Source organism: Alexandromys fortis, unplaced genomic scaffold (genome assembly GCF_014885135.2).
Source record: "Alexandromys fortis isolate MF-2015 unplaced genomic scaffold, M_Fortis_MF-2015_v1.1 scaffold_21, whole genome shotgun sequence".
In the NCBI taxonomy this organism is placed as follows: domain Eukaryota; kingdom Metazoa; phylum Chordata; class Mammalia; order Rodentia; family Cricetidae; genus Alexandromys; species Alexandromys fortis.
In genome coordinates, this window is record NW_026067905.1 from 9828884 (window position 1) to 9853211 (window position 24328).

The 24328-nt window shown below is 34.8% G+C and overlaps 1 protein-coding gene across 1 annotated transcript in view; it reads right to left on the minus strand.

Moving 5' to 3' along the window:
• Positions 1-24328, minus strand: part of Cop1 (COP1 E3 ubiquitin ligase) — a 124101-nt gene that overhangs the window by 33248 nt on the left and 66525 nt on the right. The window contains 4 exon segments of the mRNA XM_050135144.1: positions 2884-3000; positions 12613-12694; positions 13005-13113; positions 15694-15837. Of these exon segments, the coding sequence (XP_049991101.1) occupies positions 2884-3000; positions 12613-12694; positions 13005-13113; positions 15694-15837 (452 nt within the window).

The window sequence follows — 24328 nt, forward strand, 5'->3', positions numbered from 1 at the left end:
AGACAGGCACAACACCACGGTCCTATGTTCAGTCCGTGCTATTCTGGTCTTAGGTGTGGGCTCTATAAGGATGACTCTATACTGAGGTGTCATCCTGAACCCAATACCCAACAGAACAAGGACAGAGCCAGTATTACTTGGGATTAAAGGAAGTAGTTGCCAATTTACTGCGTAAGATCACTGGGTCTAGTTTGTAGTCTAATGAACACTTTGGCATATTAAGTATCACTGTTCATTAATCTAGAATACATTTCCATTATTTAGGGCTTATTAGTGTTGCTGTGATAATAAACCCTGACCAAAAAGCAGAGTTTCAATGGTGTAAATTCATAGGCAGATTTTCTTGGGCTATTTAGCCCCCTTAATAGTGAATCCCTGCTCACTTGTGTCTGACTCAACAAACCTGAACTACCAAGTAAAATACCCTGGGATGTATTATCTTAACAAACCACTAGATTGCACCAATCCTAAAGGCTAAAATGTCAACAAATAGCATCTGAATCCAATACCAGGTATTTTCCTATCTGTCTGTAACTCTCCTGGCCTGATGTTTTCACCAATGTAGCTAAAAATGCCTTAATTTATGCTTTCTGTTGTTCTATGTTTACAAAAACAACACAATTCTGAAATCATATTGGAACACGGTATTTGGGACAAAATCAATCAGTGTGCCAGGACCACGGTAACACCTATTGGGCTTCAGATACACACTCTCTTTTTCCTTTCAGTGTTTTGTTATTACGTTTACAAAAAGTATTTTGAACAAATACCTAATTCTGGGATTATACACTTTTTCTAACTTTTAAGTACTTTTTGTGATAACTCTGTTGATCTCTTGGTCTCATGTACTTGTTGATGCTAAGTCAGCTGTTAACTTTTACCTTATTCTGAACATATTTTTGCCATCAAAGTCATTGCTTTCAATAGTAAGCATTATACCAAACTATAAATGAATGATGCTGACCACATGTTAAATGATCCTTTTTTCTTATTTTCTATTCTGAGCCTATTCAACATTATGAAAATAGTTAAAGGAGAGAAACAATAGTAGAGAAGTACAGGATATGGATATGGTTGCAATACTAAGAAGAAAATCAGGTTTCATTGGATGAATTCTATCAATTATGTTCAAGCCATGGCGAATTTATTCAAGAAAGACAAATAATTCTGAATGAAAAAAAAACATAACTCAAGATGTCAATAGATTAAACCAATATCTGGTGAACTTATTCTGAAAGACTGAATAAAATATTGGACATGTATTGAAACAAAAAGCAGTAAAATTAAAGAATTTGATTTCAAAAGACTTTTATAAAACTAGATGTTTTAAATAAGAAAACAACAAAAGCCCACTTAACTAAACAAAGTGGACTGAAATATAGCTACTAGAAAACACAGCACTGTCCTTGGTTTTGTACTGCGGTGGAGACTGCAATGAATCACTGCAAAAGAAGTAAACCTAACATTTTTGGTTAATGTAAACTCAACAACTATAAAAAAGCTACTCTATTAAGAAACAAAAATAAATATAATGTCTACAGGCAAGGCGAATATCAACAGTTTCTGTCCATATTTTTAAAAAGTACCACAATAGAGAACGGAATTACTATTTCACATAAAATCACAACGAAGTTATATATAGAAAAGAATGCTGACTGGAAAAATCCCTACAGAAAAGCAGAAAAATCCCAGACCCCACAAGAAACAAACTGTAAACTTTCACTTACAAAATCAATCCAAACAAAAATAAAAACATCGCATGGAATTGTATGGGAAAACACACAACAGTAAAGCGCCTAAAACTACTAAATATTTGTAATTATAATTATTCATTATTTTATAATATAATTTTGCTGATCTGGAAAATATGAACATTAAAGCTTACTTTTTCATAAAGAAACAAGAAAAATGGATAAAAAAAAACAATGAGGGTTTATACCAGAAAAAAATCCTGGGAGATGTGTACAGGTGTACACAGTAAGCATCAAAATGAGAATCTACTGTAATAGCCAATGGTTAGAGACAACTTGCGAGACAAGTTAGTCAACTTGCTCAAGATTACATTTCTTGCTAATGGAAAAAAGAGTAAACAAACAGGGAAGTAAGAGATTTACAGAAACAAGTAGCACTAGTAACGACAAGGTTTAAAATATGTTCTCTTTAGGTTGTTACTGTTCTCATTACATGGTTGTCAGCTTATCTTTTTTAAAAAAAACAGCCATAATATTAGAAAAAATAACAAGGAACTTTCACATTTTAAATTGTAAGTATTTACTTTTTATTTCAGTAAGATTTCAAGAGAGAAAATAAATTGAGTAGGGTGAGCATATGACTTATTCTGCAACTCATGGCCCTCTCAAAATGAAAACTGCTACTACTAGTAACGTGAAGGGACCAGTGTAAAATAAGAGTGCAAAATACTTAAGGTGATTTGTTAGAACACCTATCTTAAATAAAATAGACTACACATCAGCATGTCTCCATGCTAAACAACTGGCAAGTTCATTCCCCTTAGGTGAGTGCATTATGCATAGCAAGAACTGAATAAATAAAGTCAGAGGAATTAATAGGCTTCTTAAAAAATCCTGATCCTCTATAGTACAGCTGTTTAATAACCACTACTCTGTTAGTCTCTAAGAAAAATGCACACAAACATTTAGCAGACAGCCAACAAAAATTAACATGCCCATCTCTATTATTAAAGATATCTGACAGAATAACACAACTAGGTATAACAATAAGTGAGTAATAACAATGTACTTCTCACTAAAACCTAACAACAAAAAGAAAATTTAAGATTACAAAAGTATAATTTATTTTTAATTGCACTTGCAGGCACGGGAATAAAAAGTGAAAGAGTATAAATCTACTTTTATTTTTTACCTGCACAGCCAAAAGCCAAATGGTATCTGGAGGAGGGGCTGAATTTCACACAGCAGACGTTAGCCTTTGCCTCAATGCTTGCCACGGAATTGTCTAAATTGGTAGACCACAGCTTCACTAAGGTAATGAAGATAAAAATAAAAAGAACAATACACTGAGAAAATGTTTCTGCAACTGGACAAGTGCTACCAATGTACCTTTTGTGTCAATATAAAACATTTTATTAGGACAAAATATTAAGATGAATAATCATGTAATACAACAATACTTGAATCTGAGAGCAAGCTTTCAATGCTAAAACTCAACAGATATGAGCAGTGATTTTACAAGATATATGGGACCCATAAGACAAAGGTACAAAACAAGCATTCTGGAGCTAGATGGTGGGTCCATTATACATAAATTAATATCAATATTCTATAGTGAAGATAAAACACATTTAAATAAAAACCATAATTTTCACATGTATGAGATTGTTAAAATAAAAATGTCTCTTAAAACACTTCAAAACTTCCAGCGAAGGTAGAACTGGGCTGCTCTTAACCTCTGTCAAAGAAGCAACTTCTTTACATTGGAAAGCAGTTAATGGAGAGGTGTGTAACTTGTCAGACACCGAGAAGAGACTCAGTGCTCTCAGCACTAAGTGGGACATTTATATTCCTGCCCCACCCTGTCAGACACTGAAAAGAAGAAACTCAGTGTGCTCAGCTCTAGTGGGATATTTATATTCCTAGCCCTTCCCAGCAGCCCCAACATAAACACTATGACCAAGGCTTGGGGAGCACCTTGGAGGAGGAAAGAATGTAAGGACTGAAATATGGGAAGAGTGCTGTCAAATGCTGACTTCTGGATAGCACAGCAATGTGGTTACATACCTAAAACCTGTAGCATTGTAAACTACCCCCAATTCTGACACAAATGTCATAGATGACTCTAGGACTCAGCCCAAACCAAGGAGCAACAGGAAGTGGATACTTGTGGGTCTCCCATGCTCCACTGTGTGGCTTCATAACCAAGAACACACTTGCAACTAGACTTAATAGGTTATCAAAAAGCAGGAATGTGGTGATGCGGTTTGCCACAGTGCTTGGGAGGCAGAGGCAGGCAGATCTCTGTAAGTTCAAGTCCAGCCTATTATCATAGTTCCAGGCCAGTCAGGGGCTAAAGTGAGAACTCCCCCTCCCCGTCTCTCCACACACACACACACACACACACCAGAAAAACAAACAAAAATTATGTAAATTTTAGTTTTCTATGGTTTATGTAAACATAAATAACAGGATATGAAAATCCATGGCTATATTTTAAAGTTCTTTATATGATAGTCTATTCTAGTGGAATATACTAGAATTTATGATTAATTAAGAATCAAATTAGAGCAGATCTGATCTGAAGCAGAAAAGTAAGCTGTTATTTTACAAAAGTACCAGAGCAAATTTTAAACAATGAAAACATATGAGAGAATTTTAAGGCACAAGTTGCCATCCCCGCTGAACAAAAGAATAAAAGCATTAAAAGTACGGGGAAAGGTCTACCAGTCCACTTTATCCATCTTTTGATCTATTTCAATATCTGACTCAGGAATATTTCTTAGACGGTGCCAGGTAATTGCAATTTAAATAAACATTTTTTTTTTAAACAAAACACCCCAAGTGATTCAAACATATTTTTCGGGTTGGAAGCACAGAAAACTTCAGGGCCTTTAAAGATTACTGACAAAGTTACCTCTAAAAATGAGTAACTAAAGAGTCACAATAAAGAGGACTTCAATGAAGATGGCTTTCATAATTTACACATGAAGTCTCAGTAAAAACTACCTATTACCCAAATAAGTAAGCTTTAAAAGAGACACTCACCAGAGTAAGGATTTTAAACACAATTGTTTATTTTGTGTTCTCTACTAATAAGAAGATTCTACTTCAGTAAACATAGATTCACTTGGTTAACACATATAAACTTTTTTTTAAATATTTTATTTATTTATTTATTTATTATGTATACAATCTTCTGTCTGTGTGTATGCCTGCAGGCCAGAAGAGGGCACCAGACCTCTTTACAGATGGTTGTGAGCCACCATGTGGTTGCTGGGAATTGAACTCGGGACCTTTGGAAGAGCAGGCAATGCTCTTAACCACTGAGCCATCTCTCCAGCACCACATATAAACTTTTTATGGTTATTAGTCACTAGTACCTTGCTTTCCATTTCAGATAATTTTCTATCACCGTATAATCACACTACTAATTTCTGTATACTCATTTTGTGGAGATGGATTGTTTGAGTCAACAGAAGTTTTTTTTTTTTTTTAATTGGCAAGCCAGGGAGTGATGGCACAGGCCTTTAACCCCAGCACTAGGGAAGCAGAGGTAGGTGAATCTAGTGAGTTCAAGGCCAGCCTGGCCAATGGAGGGAGTTCCAGGCTACAGAGAGAAACATTTTCTCAAAAAAAGGGGTGGGTGTGGGGTTAGAAAAATCAATGTAAAGCTATTTCTCAAGAGAACACATACAAATGGGAAGCAAATACACAAAAACATGCTCAACATAACTAAACAGAGGAATTCAAAGAGAAACCACAAATAGAAAACAAAACTCGTGGTTACTCCAGTAAGAATGATAATATGAAAATGACAAAAGGTACAAAAGTTGTCTGGGCTGTGGAGAAAGGGACCACCATGATCCAGTAACCCCAACACTAGGCATATATCCCACAAAAGTAAAATGTGTTTACTGAAACACCCACACTCACATATTACACTATTTATAATGGCCAAGTTATACAAATAAGCTATTTGTTCATAGGACACTCAAGCCTGTCCACTTGGCAAAGATGCAGACGGATGCATCTTCCAACCCTCATCAGAAAAGCTTTTATTGGCTACAGATGATGATTACCACAAACAAACACAACTCGGCAAGGTGCAGAGAACAAGTGCCCTCAGAATACTCAGTCCCAAATGGAAAATTTATACTGCACCCTCTCCTTAAAAGGGTCAAGAAAGAGGGGGCAGAAAGACAATAAGACCCAGAAATGTGAATGAATACAAGAAAATAGTGTCCTCCAGACACAGCCAGGAAGCTGCACTATGAATTCACAGCAGTTAAGACTACAAACAATCCCTGTGCAATCCCACTATGGAGAAGAGAGGTAGACATGATGTCCCACCTTAGGGCTAGTGGCAATGGATAGCTGCTGGGAGAGACTCGTCTTCTTTGAGTATTACCACTGGTAGGTAAACTAAGCCCCAGTGGAAGATCATATATTCATGAATATACAGACAGAACAAGATGAGATTTGTGGAAAAAAAAGAGGACACAAAGTTGGCAGGAAGAAGAGGAGGTGGGGGTAAATGTAACTAAAACTCAGCATATGAAATTCTTAAAAAAAAAACTAACTAAAAATTAATTTAAAGACAAGATACAAAGCAATAAACTCAAACAAAAACATATTTATTTACATATGCTCTCCTTTGGTTCTAATAAAAATATAAAAATGACTGATGAAAAAGCCATATAGCAATGAAGGACGAGAAAAACAAACTCATTATCTAGTTGGCACTAGGAAATAAGTCTGATATGTAACATTAAGTGTTCTATACAAGTTTTATTACCTCAATGTTACTAGGTAAAGGAATGGTTTTTCCTTTAGTACCATCTGATTCCTCAGCTCAATAAAAATTAATAAATTTTCAAAAATTCAATTACCCTATAGAGCAAAGTTTATTATCTAGTAATCTGCAATATTTGAGCTAATCAATTCCCTAAATTTATTTTTCAAAATGCTATTTTTAAAAAAACAGAATATACATTGTATTTATATAAAACAGAAAAAAATACTCACAAATAAAATTGACAATGCTGTTTACCAGAACTACACAAAACCCAAGGTCTCATATGAAATACAGGATATATTCTGAAAATAACCCAGGGACTCTGTGACCATTGTTTTTACAAAACTTTACTAATACAGGCTCATGTTCTTGATTTATATATTCAACAGTTAGTTTTGTACTACAGCAATAGAGGGAAGTGTGTATAGCTGGCACTTCATGGTCCTCCTAGTTAACAATATTCATTATGTGGACCTTCATAGAGGAGAAAAGTTAAATCAATGACAAAGTATTGTCAAGCTAAGGGGAACATAGATGAGGGTCACAAAGGTCCCATGTAATTCACAGGCATGTTTTGTTTCCTTGAGTGATACCTGTTTATAGAGCAAAAGAAAAGAAATTTACTTTGTTTTATTTCACATTTTAATTTGATTTTTTTTTTTTTTTGAGACAGGACCTGTCTTTTTATTTGTTTCAGACAAACTATTTCACTACATGGCCCAGGACTTCTTCTTTCTGAACACTTCTGCTGCAAATACAATCTTTTTTTTAAATTTATTTATTTATTATGTATACAGCATTCCTTCCATGTATGTCTGCAGGCCAGAAGACCCCATTACAGATGGTTGTGAGCCACCATATGGTTGCTAGGGATTGAACTCAGGACCTTTGGAAGAACAGTCAGTGCTCTTAACCTCTGAGCCATCTCTACAGCCCAAGAAATTTACTTTGAAGAATAAAAAGAATCTAGGAATGATTTTAGAAAAATGGAGGTAGACAAGTGAGTTAGTAAACTACAAAATAAAATAAGAATTAGCTGAAGAATAAAAATACTGACAAGAAAGAAAATAGTATATTTAAGGCTCATAAAAGAAAACAAAAAGGTAAAGTATTAATACAAATAGTTATAAAGAAGAGATTTCCGATTCGTGAATATTCAATGGTGTAGTTCTCAGAAGACTACTAAGAGACTTAAAGAATGGTACTATGTATTAGTAAAGGGGCAATTTACCAACATGTACCAACCTTCAATTGGTTTATGCCCTTACGATAACAGCTTCAAAATACATGAAGGCATACATCTCTACTTTATGTGTCAGGCAGAACTGAACTCAGGTTTTTCTTTTTTGTTTTAAGGTTTATTATGTGTAGGTATGTACGTGGGCCTGGGTAACTAAAAGTACACCAAATGCATGCAGGAACCTGTGGAGACCAGAAGGAGTCATATCCCCTAGAACTGAAATAGAAGTTGGTTCTGAATTGTCATATGGGTGCTGAGAACTGATGTAAAATGTCCTTCTGTATTACTGTGTTACTTTTATTGGCTAGTGAATAAAGCTGTTTGGCCAATGGCTTAGTAGAGTAAAGCGAGACAGGAAATCTGAATAGAGATATAGAGAGAAAGCAGGTTGAGTCAAGAAAACACCACGTAGCTACCAAAGGAAAAAGACAACAGAACCTTACCAATAGGCAACAACCTCATGGTACTACATAGATTAATAGAAACTAGCTAGGAATATGTCTGAATCATTGGCCAAACGGTGTTGAAATTAATACAGTTTTCCTGTGATTATTTGGGTCTGGGCACCGGGAAATGAATGAGCAGTCTCCACTTACAGATAACCAAATACAGCCCTCTGTAAGACAAGGAAGTACTTTTAATTGTTAAGTTATCTCTTTTAATGCTGTCTCTAAATATAGCTTGTGTGAGGTTTTTATTTTTAAATAATCAATCAGAGCCATTAAACCCCACATACTCTTGATTTCCCCAGCTTTTGCTCTAACATTTACAGAAATTAAGGGGAAAAAAAAAGTGTACCTCAAGATTGTTTTGTAGTTTCTTACAGAAAAAAGTCACTGGCATGCTACCTTCCTGGTCAACTATTTTTTTTGTTTGTTTGTTTTTATTTATTTATTAAAGATTTTTGTCTCTTCCCCACCACCGCCTCCCCTTTCCCTCCCCCTCCCCCAATCAAGTCCCCCTCACTCATCAGCCCAAAGAGCAATCAGGGTTCACTGCCCTGTGGGAAGTCCAAGGACCACCCACCTCCATCCAGGTCTAGTAAGGTGAGCATCCAAACTGCCTAGGCTCCCACAAAGCCAAAACATGCAGTAGGATCAAAAACCCATTGCCATTGTTCTTGAGGTCTCAGTAGTCCTCCTTGTCCGCTATGTTCAGTGAGCCTGGTCAACTATTGCAGGTTCTATTGACATATGTGGGACTTCAAAAAGAGATTATTTGACACAATGAAAATTGCAGTTAGTGCCAGATCATGAGCAATTCATTGACTAATTCCTAAGAAGTAGACAGAAACAAAACTCATTTAGCAATTGTAGTTACTTCTTTGAATAAATAAATAGGACACACATTTATTGTCACCTATCTACTTTTTTGTCCAGATTTATTTTTAAATTGTGAGTATGTGTGTGAGTGTGGGTGTCCATGTAAATACAGGTGCCCTGGGGGGCCACAGTCCTTAAAGTCTCTGGAAATGAATACAGAATATCCACTTAACCACTGAGCCAGCTCCAGAAAACATGCCTGTGTCACTTTAAAGATTTATTTTTATATCTACTCTCATATTAATAGTCTGTAGTTTGCAGGAAAAAAAAGAAAGGAAAAACATTACACAGAACATAGAATAATTACTTCATGTTTCTATCTCATAACCCGAAAAATCAGTAGGATATGGAAAACCAGAACAATACTACCAAGAGTTCCCTAAATGACACTTATTGAATTCTCTATAAAAGACAGAGTAGAGATTCTTCTCAATGCCTCTGAAATATTTACCAGGGTAGTTCATAAACTAGACCACAAAGTGAATTACAACATATTTAGAGGAATTAAAATTTTATAAACTGTTTGTACATAAATTAGATTTCTGAAAAATTTAAAATACATTTTATAATGATCCACAGCTAAACAAGTTACTAAAAAAAAAAAAAAAACCCATGGAATTAGAAGTTGAAACTAAAAACAAATGTTAATACTTAAGTCTAAGGATTAGCTAGAGCAGTGCTTAGAAGAAAGTGTATGAAGAACAAAGCTTAAAAGAGAAGGTCTCAAGTCAGAGACATGAACTATAATAGGACGAAAATAATTACACAGAAATATTAATGAATAAAATTCACTGAAGTCTGAACAGCTTCCCTACGAACACTCAATTGTTTTACAGAAATATAATATATACTGTCAATGGGCCCAAAACAGCCAAAACGGGTCCTGAAAACAATCAAAGATGGCAGATTCATACTTCTTGATTTCAAAATAGCACTACAATTATTAAAACAATGTGGTACTGGAATGAAGATATGCATAAAAACCAATGGCATACAATAAAAAGACAAGGGCTAAACCCATGAATGTAAAGTGTAATTTTGTTAATTGTTCCAAGATTATGAAATGGGAAAAGAATAAATAATCTTTTTAGTAAGAGATGTTAGAAATTCAGGACATTTGTGTGTAAAAGCAAAGTTGTATTTTTAAACCATACACAAATTAAAATGGGTCAAAGACATAAATGTTAGACTTACTGCAAAACTCATGGAAGAAAATACAGGAGAAAAGTCTCACAACAATGAATTTGGCAGTGATTTCTCAAATATTCTAAAGGCATATACAACAAAAGCAAAAATTAAACAAACTGAACTTTATAACAATAATTTAAAAATGTACCAAACGCTATCAACACTATAAAAAGGGAACCCGAAGGTGGAATACAAACTACGCGCTTGGTTAATACCCAGAATATAAAGATAACTCTCATTTCAATCAAAAACAGAGGGAAAAAAAAATGAGAATTCTGTTTTTTTTTTGTGTGTGTGTGTGTGTGTGTGTTAACTTATAATTCAACAAAGATAGCTAGATTGTTAACACACACACATAAAGATGTTTCGTATCACGGCACTGTAGAGAAAGTAAATAAAAACTATACTGAATTATCCCCTTAAACCCATTTTTAGACTTTATCTATATATTTTACAACAAAACAAAAACAGAGGGTAGAAAGACGTGAAGGCACGCAGGCAGGCAAAAACAGAAGTTAGTGAATGAAAGCAGGGGGATATGGAAAGAAAAGGAAAGGTGGGAATAAAGAAAAAGGCAGAGAGGGATGGAGTCAGCTGGGCAGGTAGGCAGGTAGATCCAAACTAAGAGGCTAAGGATGTTGACATGAATGTGGAGAAATCAGAACACTCAGGCACTATACCCATTATACAAGGGATCTTAAATGGTATAGATAACATGATAAATGTGATGACAGTTCCAAAAATGTAACCACAGATTATCATATGATAGGGCAATTTCACTTCTGAGAACTAAAACAAATTAAATAAACATATTTGCAGATAGATAGATAGATAGATAGATAGATAGATAGATAGACAGACAGACAGACAGACAGACAGACAGACAGACAGACATATTGTTCCCAACAGTCAAAGGGGGCCTTTATATATAAAGAGGGAAGAAAAAGCACAATGTGTGAAATAAAGGCTCCAATGCTGGGACCACTATTATTTAGTCCTTACTGTGGAAGCTACACAATGAAAGGAATGAAAAAAGGGAAAGAAAATTATGGCAACTCTCTTTAAACATTATTTTTAAAAGGTTTCTATTTTTTCCTTTATATGATTGTGTGTATGTGTGTATACATGTGTATGCAGATGCCTGTGAAGGCTTCAAGAAGGAATCTTATCCTCTGGAGTTGGAGATACAAGTAGAGAGAGACTTGCCTGGCTAACTTACAAACCTACATAAGTGGGGACTCCAGACAAGGTCTCCGATTTTCCAACTAAGAAGTATCACAGACATACAGATATTTGTTTAATTTTAATACAAAAACTACTTAGAAGGCAAACTGGATGTAAAATATATTCTTTGTTAGTTACACAGACATACAAAAATGCAGCATAAAATGGAAAAATTCAGAAACTGGAGTACAGTATTTTCTAACATCCTGCTTCATAAATAATTATGTTAAAAAAATAAATATTCACCATCATTTTTTTCAATACAGCCACTGCTGAATCAGTTAACAGTTTCCATAGTAATTAATTTTTATTTCCATCTAAAATTTTTTGGGACACGCTCCCCTTTAAATCTGTATAAAGCTGGGTTTATTGGCATTTATTATCATAGGTCACACAAAAAAAAATTCAAAAGGCATTAGTATACTTGATTTAAAAGTAAGTTAGCCTGTCTGTCCACAACACCTCTACTAAAACAGGAAAGGAAGAATAGTAGAAAATAACAAATAGTAAAGAAAGACAAAGAAGAAAAGCAGAAAAGGCCAATTGAGATAGCAAAAGAGATATAAACAAAAATATTATACTACCATGAGGCTTTAGAATATATTGGATATTTCAAATAATTTCAAATGTAGAAATTTCTACATGCTTCAGGAAATAAAGTTTACTAAATGGTATATCTAAAACACTTGGTTAAAAGATAATATAGGGTGGACACTGGTAAACAGCACTTGCTATAAAATTGTGAGGAATGGAATTTTGACCCAAGTACCCATGGTAGTGTGCCACTACTGCCTGTAACTCCAACTCAGGGACCTGACACCCTCTTCTGGCTTCTGTTTACATGTGCATATAGACAGACACACAAACACACAGACACACACGAGGCAGGGGGAGGACATACACACATAAGGAAAATAAGAATCTTTAGGAAGTTGCTAGCAATTCAGAGGGCACCGTGTGACACAAATAGAAAAACATTGTTATGAAAAAGCAGTGCACTCATTTTTCCTCCACTCAGGAAAAACTGATGTCTAACTCAAATTATTTTTGATTCACAAAGGACTAGCATGAGTTTCAATAAATAACTTACATAGCTGTGCCTAAAAGAAGTTCTGGGGAGTGGGAACTCCTGAGGGAAAATTATAGTACCTTTTGCATCATCAGAACCTGAAGCCAAAAGTTTAGGATCCATCAAATTAAAGTCAACACTCCAACACCTCTTTTCATGCTCCTTGATATAGAAGAAAGAAAAAATAATAATTTATTGATACGGGTTGGTGGCACAAAATGCAATCAAATGTAAAACAAAGACCCTGGTAGAAATCCTCACACTAAAATTAATGCTTTGGTAAATGTATTTGATATATTCTAAAAATAAAGTATGAGAAATTTCTTAGAAAAGCATTTGGTACTACCACAGTTGTTATAACTATAAAAATACTAAACAGTGACTGAAATTTTTTAATTATAAAGCACATGAATATTATAAATTACTGCAAAACAAAAAATTGTTTTAACATGTAGTCAGTTTCCATACTTACCTGATAGACTTTTGACCTCTGTCCTGTGAATCCATCCCATAGTATAACAGTGCCTTCATAGTCACTGCTGGCTAGCAGATTCTTATGGTAACTACTCCAACTGATACAGCTGAATGAAAGAAAAGCTAAAGCTTTAGGATGTAAATAAGTAACAATGGAGCATAATGAATTTCAGTGTGTTCAGGAAGATGAACACTCCTCAAAATGGTTTATATCACTTCACAATCATTCAGAAAGAGATGATAGTACTACCTACATTTCCTGAGTGAACTATCCAATGCTAAAGTTTACACTTTTTACTCTGATCACAGTATGATAGATACGAACCAGAAGCTGCTACTGATCATCTCTACTACATGTGAAAAACATAACTACTAATCACAATGACAAATGCCCAGGTGACTCAGAGAATGTTACAGCACAATAACAGATATGAAAGATTGTTGAGCTCTATATTAAGCTTTGCCAAATCATTATTAAGCTAAATAAATGAATATGAATTACATTTCTGTTTATATTCAAAAGGTCTTAACCAACATAAGTTATGATTAAAATTCCAATTAAAATACCCCAAAAAATTCAAAGTTTGAACATTTATGACTTTAGCTATTCTCTAAAAGTCTGCATCTAAGGCAGTAAGCTACTGTTGAGACACATACATGTTTAAATTTGGCAAAACAAAATGTATATTCCTGAACAAGGTATTAAGAAAAGCAAGTAATGTATTTTGCTCTCTGTTGTACTTATGACAAATTTTAGGGATTGGGAAGAGACCATTTGCATTTTAAAATATACTCAATTTTCCATTGATGGATTTAGACAGACCTGCACTCTAATTCCAGACTGGTTAACTTAGTGTATTTCATAACTGGCGAAATCAAACTGGACAACTCTGTTAGCTTTGCTTAGGTACAGGTCCTTTTAGCCCCACAAATTTTGGCCATTTACTCCAATGTAATGTGCCATAAAGTACTAAGCATTTGCCTATGTGCCATGGCAGAGCAGGCGGCAGCACACTTAAACTCTAATTATGTTTTCCTCAAGGGAACAATGAGGATGAATACTTGTCATGAGCCAAGTATTCTGCTGAGTTTACTACTATGATGTTTTAAAATACAATTTTATACAAGTGATATTACTATAATGGCCACATGCTATAAATAAGTATAAAGGGGTTACAAGTACAAACTCTAGAATTAATACTACCTCAATTTGCTACACGTTACCTAGCTCAAGCCAGGCAAGCTATTAACTTTCAGTTTTAGCACTCCTCAGCTGTAAATGCGGCAATAATGGTAACCATCTCAGACAACTGTTAAAGCACGCAAGACAATGATGAGCATTTAATAAATTTATTTTTGCAATACATTCTCTGCTTAGAGACAGACTGATGTGGGATCCCCCTCTGTATGCTGTGAATAAAGAAGCTGTTTTGGCCTAGGGCAGGGCAGAATAGAACTAGGCAAGAAAACTAAACTGAATGCAAGAAGAAAGAAGGTGGAGTCAGGGACTTAACATGTAGCTGCCAAAGGAGGTAGATACCATGTAGCTGCCCAAGAAGCAAGAGGTAACATACCACAAGCCTCGCAGTAAAATATAAAATAATAGAAATGGGTTATTTAAGATATAACAGTTACTTAATAAGAAACCTGAGCTAACAGGCCAAACAGTGTTGTACATAATATAGTTTTTGTGTGATTATTCAGATCTGGACAGCCAGCAAGTAAAAGGCAGTCTCCATTACAGACTGAAATAGATTCTCAAGTATGAGTGCCACTGATAAATAGACGGCTAGTAAACTGTTGTGGGTGAATTAGGAAACAAAACGAACATAATACTAGTTTATTACTAATATCATTAAAATGCACATAAAAACATATACACCTTGGATTCAACATCTTTAATCCAAAATGTCCTAGAATCCAAAACATCTAGAGCACCAAGTCTGTTGGCTAAATATACACAAACTCTGTTTCGTAGCAATGGATGTGAAGATACACATTCATGGTAAGTGAAGTCTGTGATTAGGTTCACATCTTATCTCCAAGATGTTTTGAAACGCACATGGATGAAAAGCTTAATCAAAAACACTGTGGTACCAAACATTTCAGATAAAGGATACTTAAAACTGTACTATGTATTTATCAAGATAAGAAGGGTACATGAACAACGGATTTCTTTTAGAGCTTACACTAATCAGGTGCCCTTGAGAACAGCTAGGGAAATCTATTTCTTCTATGAGGTAGAAAAAAGAGGGAGAAAAAAAAAAAAAAAGAAATAAGGAAAAGGCTGATTGTGGAATTCCTGACATTCCTGGGAAACACGTTAGCTCTGCACTGCTATGAACTATAATCCTTATTGAATTAAATTTAAATAGTGTTCTTTCAAAGAAAAGCCTAATATTTGTGTGAAAAACATCTTAAAATTAGAAATAACTATAATATTTAGAGATACGAACATATTATGGATTATTTCTGATGTTCAGATACTATTTATAGGCAAAAGTAAATGATAACTTCCACAAAAAGCAAACAATGTCTACAGGAAAGATACTGCTTTAAAACAAAGCATCTCAACATATAGAATCACAGTATCCAGTCTCATGGAAAAGGGAAAATAATGTCATACTTGATGCGAATATGGACAGCAGCTACATATATGCTACTTTGGGGCAACAAAAAATGAATACCTGATTTTGGAATTGCAGGTCATTTCATTCTCGGGGTAATGAATATCCACTGCATCCTGGATGACCGTGCCATACTCATAGACTTTAATCTTCTTTGTAACCCCAGCAATTGCAAAATAGTCACAATCCCGATCAAATTCGATACTAACGGGGAGGGACAAACACATCTTGTTTATGAGATCATGAAGCAAACCTTATGATGTTATACATAGCAACATTTCAGGGTTTTAAGTTTTTCATTCTTTCTTTTTTTTTTTTTTTTTGGTTTTTTGAGACAGGGTTTCTCTGTGGTTTTGGAGCCTGTCCTGGAACTAGCTCTTGTAGACCAGGCTGGTCTCGAACTCACAGAGATCCGCCTGCCTCTGCCTCCCAAGTGCTGGGATTAAAGGCGTGCGCCACCACCGCCCGGCTCATTCTTTTTATTCTTCCAGTGCTGGGGCTTGAACGCAGGGCATAAATGTATACTAGGCAAGCACAATGCCAATGAGCTACATCCTCACTGGCACTTTCTATTTCTAAGAGTTGCCTCTACAGATAAGAAAGCTTCTTGACATAGTTTCAAGTTTCCCTATGCCACATGTCCAGAATAAGTCATCAAGACATCAAATTACAAGAATTAGGAAACTATATAGATATATACCTGTCAAGGTGAACTTTTGTTCCTAGACAGCTGACATGTTTTTAAGTTTACCTGTAATAACCACATTACATCTCAGTATAGAAACCTTTAATAATTTGAAATATTACACGTGTCAAATGAAAATTACCAATTAGTTTTTTTCATAAATTCTTGTTATTGCTCTTTCAGGGAATGTGACATTATTTTAATAAATCTGAACAAACAGAATTACTGAAGCAAATGGGTAGTGACAAAGGGACAGAATATTAATAAAAACAGAGTAACTAAATAATCCTTACTCCCACCCAGACCGTTCCTTATTCCCAAAACAAATATTATCTCTCTGAATTACAAAATGTTAATGCACATCCCTTATTGCACAAATAGGGAACTCTCTCTAAAAAAGCAAAACAAAAACAAACAAACAAAAAAAACTCCTCTGTTCCTTTTTAGAGGACTTAGGGAATCCACCCCTTTCTTGTAATTACTCTAAATACAAATTCCAAAGTAAGCTATTTCAATACAATATCTTATTCACTCCTATCATACAAGCTAGAAATCTAACTCGCCCTGATGCGGGTAAAAATTGAAATGAACCATCATATTCAATACTTTTCAATATAAATTTAGTTTCCTTCTAGAGGTTTAGCTGTAACTCTAGAGAATACAAAAGAGTTCCCAATGATCTATAATTACTAATTCTCTTAACAACCACATGAGGAAAACATTACTATTATTAACAGTTTAGATTAGTTAGAGTGAAGTAATCTGCTCAAAGTTGGCTGGTTTTCAAGTGTTTGAGATGATAGTTATCAGGTAATCTGGCTTCACAGTCGAGGCTACTAATATTTAGGTTAAATCAAAAATCAAACCTCCTATGTGCAAGTCAAACTATAAAGTATAAAGGTTAAAAACTCGAACTCTAATAAAATTTGTTATATATTTCTGTACCTACATATATCTTCCCACCAATAAATATCAAGGTACTCATTAAATGCATATAAATACAACTGCATTATATATGTGTATAAATACAAATACTTATATGTGAGGTATTTAGGAGTGCTAGCCAGATGATATACTTTAATGGATTACTTGTGCAATACTCATGCAGAATTAACTAAGTTACTACTTAGTTAATAATTCAATAGGAAGCTTACTTAGCTGATGACTAAGAGAAATATACATTATAATTTTCTTAAAGACACATTAAAATACTTTCTAAATTAGTCTCAAATCATTTCTTAATTTCCAAGTCTTACAAAAAAATTTCAGGTAAGTGCCAGCAACTACAGAACAACTCAGCTAATAACTCTGCCAAAAAACACAATCCAGTAAGACAGACTTACTGGTATTATAATATTAATGTACATCTGCCTCAGCTACCACCTGTGTTATGAATTCTAACACCAGAATTATATTGATGACAACTTTTCTATCCCAGCGCATATGCACAGACACACAGATACACAGACACAAATGATATTTATGCTGGTTATGTCACCTTAGCCTAAACTATAGTTATTTAGAAATGGCCAATCTCAAATGAGAGAATGGCCCCATTATATTGGTCTGTAGACAAGCATGAAGTACATTTTCTTAATTAGTGATAGATGTGGTAGGCCTCAACCCATTGTGGATAGTTCCACCCTGGGCTGTTGGTTCTAGGTGCACTAAGAATGCAAGCTGAGGAGGTCACAAGCTAATAACCATTTGTTCATGGCCTCTGCATCAGCTCCTATGTCCAGGTTCCTGCCCTGTTTAAAAGGTCCTGCTTTGACTTCCCTTAGTGATAGACTGTGCTGTAGTACTATATATGGAAATAAACCCTTTCCTCCCCAAGTTGCTTTTGGTCACATGATTTTATCATAGCAACAGAAATTATGACTAAGACAGACTGGTAAATGACAGATACTGGAACTGAAATCTACTCTTAACTGAGTTGGTTTAGAATGCCTAGTTCAAGAACCAGTCATATAATTCCTAAATATATTCCCTCCATCTATACTACTAAAAAAATGAAAAGTACTCTAACATACAAGTGAAAGTGTGTAAGAATAGGCAAACTTCTAGTTTTTAATTCAAACAAGTTTAAGTGTTAACCTGTTATCAACTGACCAAAATCCCCACACAATGGCCTGCGGACACAGCCTTTGCTGAAGCTTGGTCTTGGATATCCTCTTCCTCTAGCAGGATGTGTCATTACTAACTTTAATTTGACTGTGGAAAAAAAGTCAATTTTTTTTTTTGGTTTTGGACTCATTGCTATTTTCTTCCATTTGGTTATTTAATAAATATTTTGGGGAGTAAGACATGATGATTCATTTCTATAATCCTAGTGCTCAGAGGCTGAGGAGTCTAAATCTGAGAATGCCCTAGGAGACAATCAGACTTTCACAAAAAACAAACCCAAACCCAAATCCAATATAACTGAGCCCAAAACCTATTACACTAGGAACATCAAAGCCTTAGCATTATACTAAAAAGTAAAAAAGAAAATGAAAAGGAAAGATCTGAAAACTGCACCATGTCTGTGAACACTAACTTTTAGGTGCTAAGGGATTTCTAGAACCCATCTAAAATGAATATCCTCTTATTCCATTAAATGGCACTTCAGTTATTTTGATTATGATGTCAGATAACACAAAAGCAGTACAAAAGTTTAGCAATGTCAAATTGGGATGAAATAAAATAAAAGGTATGGAAACTAATCAAAATGTACCTGTTTGTTTAATTACCCCAAAGAATAAGAAGGCTTACTATTTACTGTTAAATAAAGCTTCATTTCTGCCTTCTACTAATATACAATTATTAAAACTACTGATAAAAATTTATTACAATGAAAAATTCAATTTCATCAACCAAGAATGTCCTAGTAAGATACGCCGCCACCACCACCACTACCACCACCACACAGGCACTTAGGTCATCTGAGAACCCTCTGTTCCAGGAACTAGTCATATGACTTCTTACACCTGATTCCCCTGATAAGGCCCAACCTACACTGGCTATGAGGCCAGACCACACAGCCTAGGGATCTCCAGTACCTGTCTTCCTCTGTGAAGGTAGGCCCTACAGAGGCCCTAACACTTCCTAGGAACCTCAGGTACCAGGTGACCAGTCTGCCCACAAGATTCCTTGCACCCATCTTCCCCAGTTAAGGCCTGTATATATACCCCCAAATAGACAGAATCAGAAAAGAAACTCCCCCAAACCCAATACAGTTAAGACATTAAAAACATAAAATAGTGAAAAAATGAAAGGTTCCAAGAGAGAAAGGTCAAGTTATTTACAAAGTCAAGTTCATTAGAATAACATTCAAGCTGAAAAATTTAAAACCAGTGGACATGGAAAGATGTGTTCTAGGTTCTGAAAGCTAACTAGTGTCAACCTAGAATATTACACCCAGCAAAACCATCTGCAAAATTTAAGGAAAACCTGAAACTTTGCACGACAAAAACAGACTAAAGAACTTAAAAGCACTACTTCAATTCTATCAGATGATACTTGAAGGGAAGACTGCAATCTGGAGACAGAGATCACAGAGAATAAGCCACTCAGGAACAGTTCAAATGAAAGGGGGTGAGAAAAAGACAGAAAACGAAATGACAAAAATTAAAACACATCCTTCAGTAAGTCTTGAGTAAATGGGAATGGAGAAAGCAAACCAGCACTGACAAAGATGCTTCACCCCTATGGCTAGCAATCACAGTAATGTAAGGTTCTATGCTTAACAGGGAACAAGCAAATCAACAATCTTACCCAGCTTTGAACTTTGCAGCTACAATGAGGATTGACCTGACAAGGGTTATCTTCATTGGAACAATAGTGGTATGCATGTTATGAGTAGCCAATGATTTTCTCAATAGATTTAAAGTACCAAAACCTGTGACTGACTAGGTCACAGACATTGAGGGGGAAAACCCAATACTAAGTCCTTATCTTTATATCCATAGATTAGTGTATCTCTCAACACTCATCAAAGTTTGTTTGGCTACCCTATCCCAGTAGATGGCAATAAATACAAGTGAACAAACTGAGGAGCATAAGACACCGTGAAGTGTTCAGCTCTAAATGGGACAGGGTTCAGGAAACACCACGGAAGAGGGGGCAGAAACACTGTAGGAGCCAGCGGGTATCTAGAGCAAAACAGTTTTGCCAGACACAACAGTGCACTGCGCACACGCACACACACAGAGCAGTGGTAAGTGAATCATAGCTACACAAGATCAAGACAACTTCTGCGGAGAATTTCTTTTCAGGGATCTAACCTCTGAGAGACTACCTAGGCTTCAGGGAATAGCTCTACAACCATGCACATGAATGTAGCATGTAGGCCTAGTGGATTCAGTGGACTTATTTTATAAAATTAAAAAAACAAAGCACAGAGTTCAGGAGGGAATGAAATAGGGTGGAATTTCAAGGGGAGGGGATGAAAGGTAGACCTGATAAAAACAAATTATATGTATGAATGAAACTGCCATTAATAAAGAATTCAATCTCACCAAATTTATTTCCAAACATACTTTTTTCTTTTGAAAAATAGTATTATTGGAGATGTACTTAAGCATGGCAATAAATTGCATTTTCTTTCACATTTTGCAATTTTCAATTGTTTAAGAATGTGATTTATTTCAACAGTTGAAAAACATAATTACACTATAAGAAACTGACATATCCTTTGTCAAAAGGGCCATAAGTCAAGTGATTAAGTAGCAAGGCAACAGACCATAAAGCACAGCTGATTAATGCATCTTTCCAGTACAATGTAGCTCAGGCAATGAAAAGTTATATGTGCCCAAGCAGTTAATTCTGTCACTATGCCTCACAGTCTGTTATATCTTTATGCAATTATAAAAATAAAAATGAGTATTAACAAACAAGATAGATTAATGTCCCCAAACACTAGAACCTAATTTATCAGAAGAAAAAACATAGTAAAACAGTTGGTTAAAAAAAAATCTTATTTAACAAAATAGTGTGCCTCAAGAGTCACAAGGAGCTATAATTTCAAAGAAACAGATCACAGCCTTAGAAAGTGATTATTATAATGAAAAAGATATTGCCAGATCTTTAGAGAACACAAATACGTGCAAAAACAAGAACAAATAAAATTAGTGTTATTCAAAGGACTTTCTCCTAAAGCAGTAAGTTAAAGCTCTATAATAGTTATTACACTGAGGGTTAAACACTATTTTAAACATTAGGTTTAACTCCAAATGTCTACTATGTAGATGTTAAGTCATTTGGTGTAGGTTGTATCAAGTAATTAAAATTCAAGAGGCCCAATTTCAGTCTATGCTCTCAGTCATCACTCAAAACTGTCATTTAATGAGAATAGGCTGTTCTTCAAAGAACATAACCTTAGGCAAGAGCACACCACAGAATAACACTATACTATGCTACTATACATATAATAAAAAAGAATAACCCTAGAAAATGAATTAGAGGGGGAAAAAGAATGAGAAAGTCTTAAGGATTTTCAATTAATAGGCAAAAATACACAATATAAATGAACGACAAGCATGAGACACAGACACAGCAATTCAGAAGTCAATGATAACTCAAGAAAAACAGAATGATGCATGAATATTCTTAGCTATCAAACGTCTAAATGTCCTTTTTCTGCTAGTTGAAAGAAAATCCAGACAGTGTTCCCCAAAATTACAGAAGTACTGGATGTGCACTAATGCTAACTCAAGCTACTTTAATAGCTCCTTACCAAATCTAATCTTACATACACACACATACGCAGGTATATTTACTTTAATTATGCTCTCTGTGTGTGCACGCACATGCATGTACGTTATATTTGTACCACATGCATGCAGTTGTCCAATTAAAGCATTTGATCTCTTGAACTAGTTACAGGTGGCTATGAGCCATCAGATATAGACAGAAACTGAACCCTCTGCAAAAAGAGCAAGTGCTCTTTAACAGCTGAACCATGTCTTCAGTCCCTTTACTCCATTTAGAAAAGGAATTAGAATAAATTTCTCAAACCAGATCGGTGACATAATCATTTACTACTGTATAACGTCCCAATCTTAATACTATGAGACCCATTACAGTATCACTTGAATGCTTTTAAAATTTAATTTTTTAAAAAAATTATACCCCTCAACATATAAAGGAGGAAAAAATACCCAAGTTTCAATTTCAATCTTGCCAAATATGTAATCAACTACCCTACCTACAAGTAATGGGTAGGTTCAAACTGTATGTATGCTGTCTGAGACTTCCTAAACATAAACAAAATATAAGAATTTGTACTGTTTAAAATAAAGTAGATGGGATGAGATCACATTTACACTATGGTATCAAGTAGCATTTCTTGGCAATCATTCTGCATCTGTATATTTTAAAGTCACCTTATTTCATTGTAGTGGTTGTACAAAATTCAACTGTAAGAATTTTTTTTTTTACATCACTAAAAGCCATTTAATTTTGATTTTTGTTAGTGTTGTTCTTTTGTCCTGGTTTGAGTGTTTCATGTAACAATGTCTGACTTTTGTAAGTGAGGATGACCTCGAACTTTTGATCTTCCTGCCACACCTTCAAATGCTAGGTCTTCTACAGTTTTATTTAATTTTTGGACTTTGTCACAGATTACAATCTGATCTGATTACGTGTCTCAAAAAGTAAAATGTTTATTTTCTCTTAAAGATTTTCATGAATAAAAATATTTATAACTAAAACCTCATTCTATTAGTTACTTTTCTATTGCTGTGATGAAAGATCATGATTGAGGCAACTTAGAAAAGCAGGCATTCACCTTACAGTTCCAGAGGGATCTAGTCTTTTTGTGGTGGGAAAGCACAGCAGCAAGCAAGCATGGTGCTGTAGCTAGACACTGAGAGCTTATATTTTGAGCCTCAAGCAGGAAGCAGAAAGAATGAACTGGTAATGACATAAAGTTTTGAAACCTCAAGGCCTGTCTTTAGTGACAACTTTCCCCTAGCAAGGCTATACCTCCTTAGCCTCCTCAAACAGCGCCACCAACTGGGGATCAGCATTCAACTGCCCAAAACTATGGAGAATGTCTCAGTCAATCACATGCACACTTCATGATGTATGTGTAGGGAATACAAGTGATTGAAATCTCATATTTTCCATGTCGAAATAAACTATTATTTTTCAGTTTTCAAAGTTTTAGTTTTAAAAAGTCAAATACAAACACAGATTTGTTTTGATGTACTATTAAAGTATTTTCCTATTTATAATTATCAATCACAGTTGTTTTCTTTTATAGCTGTTAACAAAATCCGTGGCCACCTCATCTCTTTCATTATTCTCATAAATGAGCATTACAACATTTCTTTCTAGCAATCAAAAAAAACTTTTATGACTTACTGTAATAAATCTATCAAATCTTTACTCTGAGTGTGGTATAGTTACTTTTATCTACACTCTTTCCTCTTTGACCTCTACTGATTGCAACTATTGCACTTTGTACTTCCATACGTTATTTATAGTTCTCAATCTTGTGCCAATAAAAGCTATAAATAAAGATCTGAGCACAGAACAAACTTAAAGACAAACTACTCTAGCATTTCCAATATGGAACATTTTGAACTTATTCATTATAAGTAACTGTAAAGGTCTAATTATTACATTTTTAACCCAACAGACATGTGCCTGTTATGAAACTAAAATAATTCCGAATACATATTTGCTGGATAAATTATTTTTTAATATTTAAGAATGTCAAGTATATTTTATTCCTCTTTGAAATTAGACAAATAAAAGGCCTCATATATAAGAACTTAGAGCTAATGTCCATCTTCTCTGAAAAATGACATCACTCTTCATCAGATCCCATACAAAATTTTTAGTGACATCAATTATTGGAATTCAAATGTTTATAAACCTAAGAATATGATAGACATGGTAAGAGCATAAGTTATGGCAGGGTTCATTTTGCTAGCTGCTTCTACAAAGAATGACCACTCAAGTTACTGGAGGCTGTGGAGCTTAGAAGCCCAATTTACCAAAACAACCACTACCTTTGTACTT